Source organism: Palaemon carinicauda, chromosome 32 (genome assembly GCF_036898095.1).
Source record: "Palaemon carinicauda isolate YSFRI2023 chromosome 32, ASM3689809v2, whole genome shotgun sequence".
Taxonomy (NCBI): Eukaryota; Metazoa; Arthropoda; class Malacostraca; order Decapoda; family Palaemonidae; genus Palaemon; species Palaemon carinicauda.
In genome coordinates, this window is record NC_090756.1 from 15,137,664 (window position 1) to 15,147,663 (window position 10,000).

General features: G+C 32.7%; 1 protein-coding gene across 1 annotated transcript; it reads right to left on the reverse strand.

Moving 5' to 3' along the window:
• Positions 1–684: 684 nt before the first annotated feature.
• LOC137625493 (uncharacterized) lies at positions 685–7,490 on the reverse strand. The gene is made up of 4 exons (XM_068356403.1): positions 7,462–7,490; positions 7,015–7,306; positions 1,726–1,866; positions 685–732 (listed from the first exon to the last, which is right to left on the reverse strand). Exons 1-4 carry the CDS (start codon positions 7,488–7,490, stop codon positions 685–687), a joined length of 510 nt encoding a protein of 169 aa, XP_068212504.1.
• Positions 7,491–10,000: the final 2,510 nt, after the last annotated feature.

Consider the following 10,000-nt stretch of genomic DNA (forward strand, 5'->3'; position numbering starts at 1 on the left):
CCATGCAGATTTCTTCCCCTTACAGAGGGAGGCAGACAAAACGTCACGTCTTGTGTGAACGCTTGAAGGTTTGAATCCTCCTTGCTTTCTCGAGCCCTTTTGTAGAAACTACCCCATGGACTGGAATCCATCGAATCTGGGCTCCATGGCCAAAGGTTATCCACATTTTCTCAAGACCTACTTCTGTAGGGATGACAGCACAAATATTTCTATGACTAGCATGTCAGTCTCATTGGCCTCAATGATAGATTTTCTTCCATCAGTTGTTGTATACCTGTCTTATACATGTATTTGTGTCAGCTTCGTCATGATAACATTGGGACATTGCATCCACTGACTTCACCATGTTGCTATTGGCATCTTCTTTTGTCACTACGACTGTACCTTTCGTTTCTACTTCACACCTTTTCTCCTCAAGGAAGTGAAGGAGCTTGGTCTTGCCTGCATACTTATTCTTTTCACTCTTATTCTGCTTCTTTGACATCATCTCGGATTTAAGCCTTGACTTGCACCCAGCTTGTACCTGGCACCATAGCATCTCACTTTTGGGACGAAGCCGCCTTTAACTTAACTGTAAGGTACTACTGGGTTCTTGCACCGAGCCACCCCTACACCTAGTTTGATAATACATCCAATGCATTAATTCCTGTGCGATCTGCGAACCAGTCAGATTACTAAAACCGATTATCCTTTGCTCGGCTCTCCCGCATTGACATCCTGTCCATTCAAGTGCTACTGCATAACAGATTTTGTGTTAGTTGGGCAGCATTTGGGAAACAAGTAGGCTGTTGCAGTATAATGTTGACATACAATCCCTACCTAACTAACACTGAATCCCAAGCTGAGTTTCACAGCAGTGATGTCACAGATATGCCTGTGCAGTGCCTGGTAATCACGCCTCCAAGAACTTCAAAAAGTTCATTCAATTGAAAGTTTTAAAGCAAACAAATGCGCTGTATGGGATACCCTCATCTATTTTAGCCTACAAGAAAATGCAGTATACCACAGATCTGCAATGAGAAAATACCGGTGTGCCTTAAAAACTGTGAAATCTTAAAACGTATGTATCTGTTTACTTTATAAACTATAAATTCTTGGAGAGAATGAGTCGGTGAGCTTTATACAAATTCAAATCATCTTCAGTAGCCTTGAAAACATAGGAATCGATATCTAGATCATGCTACTAGGATAACTACTAATACTTCTAAGCAAAGCGTCAACCTCCGACAGCTAATTTGGCAGCCATCTTGAAAAAGGGCCGCCATCTTTGATTTTCAATAAACCAATTGGCCATATTTGATTAGTAATCCTTGTATGCAAAATGTGTAGAAGTATGTGTTTTATACAGTGAGATTAAGTGTATTCACAAACCTTTTTGTAATAAAGTGAAAAAAACAATGTTCCGATGTCTCGTTATCCGTCGACATGGGACATAACTTGGAGAACCAATGTGCCAAACTTGATGTTCGTATTTTTCTATTCTCTACAATACTAGATTAAGAAGATTTGTTTTTAATGTTTTTGTGTAAACTTGGCAATGTATATTTGTATATAGGTAGAAATTCATCAATATTTTCCATAAATATCATGCAGATGCACACATTAAATATATACAGTATTTAAGAGCGAAATGATCACATTTCCCAACGATAACATTTTACCTTTATCCTTTTCTATACAAAGACTAGCCTCATGGCTAGTATAGTGGTAACGTGTTCGCCTTACATTCACATAGCAGCTGATCGATCCCAGTCTGCGACCGTGAGTTTTGAGCTGTTTACTGGAGAGGCCACTGCTGTGGTTGTGCACTACAGTGGCAGGTTCTGCTTGCCCAGCTGACGTTCTGATGAGTATCTTTTCTGAAATCTGGAATGGAAACCAGACACCTTTAACCTTTAAATAACTAACTATTTATTATATACTGTTAAAAAAAAGTAATTTTAATCTGAAATTCTCCGTAAATATATACTGTTCTCAGCCGTATTTCAGTCAAATACAGGCGACCGTAATTTGTCCATTACTTTGTTACTATACTTTACGGGTTTGTGACCGTAATATCAATTGTTTAAGTCAGTATATCTGTTTTAAATCGGTAAATGCCTGACTATTTATTTCAGGATTTTCACAGTTTTTACGGCAAATTTTTAAGTGTATGTATAGTTATTTATATAACAACATTTTTATGCAATATCTCCTTACCATTACAAAATCACTTTTATATTGATGAATTCATGTTCGAGTCCCGCTCGAAATCGTTAGTTTCTTCTATCGCTGCAACCTTACCATCCTTGTGAGCTAAGAATTGGGTATTTGGGGAAGCCTATAGGTCTATCTGTTGAGTCATCAGCAGCCATTGGTCTGGCCTTCCCTAGTCCTAGCTTGGGTGGAGAGGGGTCTTAGATATATATGGTCAGTCTCTAGGGCACTGCTCGATAGGGCAGTGTCACTGTCCCTTGCCCTTGCCCTTGCCATTCATGAGAGACTTTCATTTAAACACTAGGTATTGTACAAAACAAATCAACGTTAAAATATACTTATTTTTGCAAGAGATATTATAAACTGAATACGAACATAGAGATATAAAGAAGATATATAAAAATCTTAAAAAACCTTCCAGCACATCCTCTTACGAACGTAAAAATACACAAATTCTTTTCATTTCACCTTTTCTTTTCATGGATGCATTTCATGCACGCATTGTCCTTGCCAGTGGTATGTGCAAAAGATCAGCTTTCACAATTGCATGTGCTAAATCCGGCTTCATTATCGTGGGAGTCGATTTCTGCATCATTATAGATATTTATGTGCAAAAGAGAATATGCTCACCTTTATCCTCGTTAATGATTGCAATGATCTAGTATTGATAGAAAGGGAATAATGATTTTGGGGTTTACAGGTATATTTGTTGAGAGAGAGAGAGAGAGAGAGAGAGAGAGAGAGAGAGAGAGAGAGAGAGAGAGAGAGAGAGAGAGAGAGAGAGAGAGAGAGAGAGAGAGAGAGGAAGGACACAAATATTCATCATTTGTATTCATGTAAGGATACTCAGTCAACATATCCTGAGGGTATTTTGAGAAAGTGGAAGAATACAGGAATCTCTGGAATATGTACCACGTTGTACGCTTTTCTTAGTGTCCTTCTCGTAGTAGATTAAACATCATATATCTGGTTTATATATATATATATATATATATATATATATATATATATATATATATATATATATATATATATATATATCATATATATATATATATATATATATAATGTATATAATATATACATACATTTTATATATATATAATGTATATATAATGTATATAATATATACATTTATATATATATATATATATATATATATATATATATATATATATATATATATATATAATATTAACAAGTAATATATCATATAACGTATAATCTATATTTATATATATATATATATATATATATATATATATATATATATATATATATGATTATATAATTATTGGACTAAACCTACCAAAATCAATACATACTCAGCCTTGTTCCTCCGATGCACGGTGGGATTTGTACTTTGGTTAAAAAGAAGAGGAAAAAAAAATTAAGCCAATTTCTTTCGAAGACGATACAAATCTGAGAATAAATCTTCTTTCAATATCATTACGATAACGAGCTCGAAACTAGATCAACATTTCCAAGTTATTTTCCAAAAACCAATATTTTCCTCGAAAATTGAAATTAGTCTGTTGTAGAAAATGGTGCTATATCTATCTATCTATCTATGAATGTATATATATATATATATATATATATATATATATATATATATATATATATATATATATATATATATATATATATATATACATATATACTATATATATATATATATATATATATATATATATATATATATATATATATATATATATACATATATGTATGTATGTATGTATGTATGTATGGAAAATGATATGTATGTATGTATGTATGAATGGTAAATTTAATCAGTATATTCCATATATAAAAGTAAATAGGCTTAACATTTCTATTGCATAGTGAGGCATGAATTGCTCCCTAAAATGTATATCTCGTCTTAATATATTCAGTCTAAGCTCAAGAATGATCTACGCCCATCAATGAATGCCGAATAAAAATAACTAACTTTAATTAGGGACATTTTGCTCGTCCATGACCTTGACCTTTGACCTTCCAAAATTTAATCATATGTCCAGCTTTTTACAAAAAGTTCAAAATTCCTGCAAGTTTCATTGCTATGCGGTTAAAATTTTGGCCGTATGATTGGTGACCGGAACTTGACCTTTTGCTTGACCTTTTTTGTTGATTCGACTTTGAACTTCGACATTAACATGTATTGATTGGCGTGGATTTTGTTACAATCGCATATGAAGTCTGTGATAACGATGTCCAAATTTATGGCTGATTACGTGAATTGGTCATTTTGCTTGACCGTGACCTTGACATTTGACCTTGATCTTCCAAAAGTTAACCATTTTACCTAATTGTTAATCCCTGCAAGTTTCATTACTTCAAGGTTAAAATTGTGGACAGGAAGCTGTTCACAAACAAACACACACAAACAAACTGCGGGTAAATCATAACCTCCTTCCAACATCGTTTGCGGAGGTAATCAACTTTGTCAAATGTGTGAACCTAAGAACTGAGAATTTGTCATATTTGTTAGTATGGACAGAGATTTGGTCAAATATCTGTAGGTATGAACAGGGATTTGGAGGAGAAAAGCTGCCTCCAAAAATACTGCTGGGAATTCTAGCCTTGGAAATATCTCTCCCCAGATTAACTCCATTTTACATTTGTGGAAATATCTTTTATTCTTTGACGCGTCTGGAGAAATGTTTCTTGAGATTCTTTTAAGCAGTTTTATCGTCTTTTTAGGATAAAGGGGTTAATGCTGCTGGGTCGGGTTTTGAGAATTTTCTTTTCTTTTATTAAATCCATGCACTTTTTGTCTCTTGCTCTTCAAAATCTATATAATTTCCGGGAAATTTAATGTTATCTTGCATGTATTAGTGTTGAACTATAATGTCGTACACTTTCCATTTTCCATAAACAAATTTAGTTTTATGAACATAGTATTTAATGCGAAATATTGAAATCAGTAGTTCCACATTTATTAATTTGTATGTATATAGAATAACAGTTAATACCATATAGAGGAAATGTATATAGAAACTCTGAGCATACGTGTGTGTGTGTATATATATATATATATATATATATATATATATACATATATATAAAATATATATATATATATATATATATATATATATATATATATATATATATATATATATATATATATAATGTGTGTGTATATATGTGTGGTCTAATTTTTTACATTAGCAATGGAAAAGAAATGTTTGGGTGAAAGAAATAATGAAACACTACTGTACACCACGTCGGAAATGAGATTTGAATATAAGAAATTTATGAGCAAAACTGTCAGAAAAACTGTCGGATATTTAGTAGAGGGTCTCCATAAGTAAAATATTTTCTTGTGAAGGAGTGTGGAAAATGGTGATTAATTAGATTTCCATTTATTTTGTTTTATTCTATAATAATTTTAGATATGTATACATACATATATATATATATATTATATATATATATATATATATATATATTTATATATATATATATATATATATTTATATATATATATATATATATTATATATATATATATATATGTATATATATATATGTATATATATATATATATAAATATATATATATATATATATATATATATATATATATATATATATATATATATATATACATGAAAGTAAATAAACTCATGTAATAGAAAAAATAATCTAATGAGTTTAGTTTAACAATACAGAATAGGTAATCCCTCCCACATGATGAAATGTCAGAAAGTAAAGAAGAAATTAGAAGTAATTTAACTAAATTTCTGGATTCAAGGATGAAGGATTGGTACTGTTTTGATATGTGATCTCAAAGTCTAGTATGCTTTTGCTTTGGTATGCGATCTCACCTGATAGTAGCGATCTCACTTCACTTCACGGCGAAGCAAGAACCATTATATTTTCTAAAGAAATATATAAAGGGAAGAATTATCTAAAATACTAATCAATCATTGATGTTGGCGTGCATAGCTCAACATAACCGCTTGCCAGTACATACGAAGCTTGATGTTTTTATTTTTATGCGAGCGAAGCGAGCCCACGGCAAAGCAAGAACCATAACATATTCTATTCTTGTTTTTTGACCTATTAAAAAGAATAAGATCACATACCAAAGCATAAGAATAATTCGAGATCACGCCATGAATGAGATCGCATACCAAAATGGAGACACTTTGATAGAAATAGTTGAAGAATAATTAATTGTTAATTAATAATTATTAATATCCATCTCATTACCGTCAATTTGACACACAAATCCACTCAAATCCGTTTATACATTTTTATAAAGAATTGCAATATATTTCCACATACAAAAAATACAAATTGACATTTCTAACGAGGCAAAGCCAGCCAACACAAACATTGAAATTTGGTAAAGCTCCAAAAAGGAGAAATACATTTCAGCAATATGTAAAATGCAGAAATAGATTTCAGCCTGGAGTCACGCACCATTTTGACATCTCCAAACCACTCGCAGTATTTCGTGTGAAAAGATGTCCGCCAAATCAGGCCTCAAGTGACATCGAAAACTTTTTCCTCAGGTTCCTGCTTTGAATTTATAAACTCTCTTTTTTCCCCTCTCTTTTTTTAAGGGAAAAAACGAGGAATAGATTTTGGAAACTTGCTAAAACAGATGGAGAAATCTGTTAGTGTTGCGTTAGTGGTAAGGCTGTCTTTGGCGATAGTTACTTCTCTGTCTTTGAAGCTAGTTACTTCCGTTACTGTTGAGTTAGTGGTAAGGTTGTCCTTGAAGCTAGTTACTTTTATTACTGTTGCATTACTGGTAATTCTTTCTTGGTGCTAGTTACTTCTGTGTCTTAGAAGCTAGTTACTTCTGTGTCTCTGAAGCTAGTTACTTCTGTTACTGTTGCGTTAGTGGTAAAGCTGTCCCTGAAGCTAGTTATTTCTGTTATTGTTGCGTTAGTGGTAAAGCTGTCCTTGAAGCTAGTTACTTCTATTACTGTTGTGTTAATTGTAATGCTGTCATTGACGCTAGTTACTTCTGTTAATGTACCATTACTGGTTATGATGTTTTTGAAGCTAGTTACATCTAATACTGTTGCGTTAGTGGTAAGGCAGTCCTTGAAGCTTGTTACTTCTATTACTGTTGCATTAGTGGTAATGCTGTTTGACGCTAGTTACTTCGGTTAAGTTTGCGTTATAGAAAACTCTTTGATGGCAGTTACCTTTCTTATTGTTATGTGACAAGTAATGCTCTGTTTGAGGCCAGTTACCCCTTTTGTTACATCACAGGTAACACTGTCTTCGACGCAAGTTACCTCCGCCATCGAAGTTGAGAGGAGGTCATGTTATTACCAGTTATCTGTTTGTCCGTTGGTTTGTTTGTGAAAAATATCCTGGTCACAATTTTTTTTTTATTAAGTAGAGACGTTCGGGGATCAATTGTTATGTCGGGACGAGGAAGTAATTCGATTTTAAAAGTCCTAAGTCAAAGGTCAGGGTTAGGGTCGACTATAGGGTCGATCGAATTAACCCAAAGGCAAGCTAGTTTTGAGGAATAAGCTGCCGTGGCGGAAGTACTTTTCTAGTTACTTCTGTTACAGTTGCAATACTGATAAGGCTGGTTTTGATGCTAGTTACTTTTGTGTTACTGGTCACTGCCTTGTCTTTGATGCTATGTACTTCAGTTACTATTGCGTTTCTGGTAATGCTGTCCTTGACGCTAGTTCCCTCTGTTACTTTTGTGTTACTGGTAACTCTGTCTTTTACTTTAGTTACCGCTGTTACTATTGCATTACTGGTAACTGTCTTTGACGCCAGTTACTTTAGTTATCATTGCAATACTGGTAACTCTTTGACATTACTTTTGTTACTGTTTTGTTACTAGCAATGTTGTGTTTGGCGTTAGTTTTGTTACTTGATGTTGTAACAACTTTGACACTGCCATTGTTGCTATCTTATTGATACATGTAGCAGTAAGATATTGTTACTAGTAACCTAATATTGCTACTAGTAATGCAACTGTAACAGAAGTAACTAGTGCTAAACACAGCATTACTAGTAACGCAAGGGTAACAGAAGTAACTGGTAGTTTCGTTCAATACTATTTCTACTACTTACTGAATAATGTAAATTGTCTAAAAACTAACTTTTACTATGCGATGCTTCCCTTATTGTTGTTACTTAAATCCTTACTACTGCTATTTGTGGAGGTGCTACTGCTATTGCTGCTGCTATTATCTGACGTTTTTACTACTGCTAGCCTACTATTATTGCTTGTCTAAATCCCCAATATTCCTGCTATTGTTACCTGCTACTACAATAACGGCACGAGACTAGACTATTAACTAGTAAACTTAATTGTGAGGCTACTACTACTACTACTACTACTACATGACACACTTTTACAGCTGCCATTTCTCTATCATCTGACATAGCGTTAGCTAGTATTTTCTGAAACCATATAACATAATGCTGCCTTTACCCGAGATAATAACATCTCTCAATAATAATACTCGAACCTTTGCTGTTACTTGTAGTGGTGCTGTTTCAGAAACTGGTACAGTTGGCTTCATTAATTCAGGTACACTTGTTGAGAAAGTAAGGATACCTCAGTGTAACAGATTTAAAGAAGCCAACTGCACATGATATTTCCATAACTTTGAAAATTATCTCATAAACTTATTCAATCATAGTTTGACAAACTATTAAGTGTTGTCTCGTCACTTGATCGAAAAGTTTTTATTTTTATTTTAAAGATTTTGTGATTTTCTTTATGAATTTAATCATCGTGTGTACTGTTTCAAATGCACGGATAGAAGTCAGTTTCATTGTCAATAAAAAAAATCAGATTAACTAGATTTAATTATCTAAACTGTTCATGTAGATTACCCTTGCACCTTTTTAGAGCTCTTATTTCTAAAATTACACTAATAAATACAATCTTCCATGTAATGAAGAGCAAGTGTCTGGCTATATATATATATATATATATATATATATATATATATATATATATATATATATATATAATATTTATATATATATATATATATATATAGATATCTATATATATATAAAGTTAGTAGGAATTTGTAAATATTAATTCACCTGGATTCAGTGTTTCCCTTAAGAATCCAATTTTATATAACAAAAAAAGCACACACTGATGGTAGAAAGTTTGGGAAATGCCCAGGAAATTGAATCATTTAAGAAATAAATGGTCACAAAATATCTCTATGGCAAGTGAGAAATTTCTATGGGAAATTGAATGGTTTAAAAGTACGACCCCAAATTCATGATGGTAAGGAAGTGTATGGGATGTACAGGAAATTACAGGGCAGCAGAAAAATTAACTCGTGAAACAGGGTGAATCATAGTCTATTTACAGCCTTATTTGCTTTCCTCACTGGGCTATTTTTCCTGTTGGAGCCCTTGGGCTTATAACATCCTGCTTAAGTAGTCCATTTATTTATCTATTTCTTTATTTTCTTTCCTCACTGGGCTATTTTTCCCCTATTGGAGACATTGTGCTTATAGCATCCTGCTTTCGTAGTTCATTTATTTATTTCCTTATTTACTTTCCTCACTGTTTTCTCTTTCTCTGTTGGATCCCTTGGGCTTATAGCACCCTGCTTTTTCAACTTGGGTCATATCTTAGCTAATAACAACAACAACAACAACAACAACAACAACAACAACAATAATAATAATAATAATAGATCAGTTGGCTACGCAATGCTTATCAGGCTTCTTATGATAAAATTAAAAAGAATTTAAGTAGAAGATAATTCTATAAACTTTTGTTAGTTATATATATATATTGATGTATAAATACAGGCAGAATTTGTCACAATT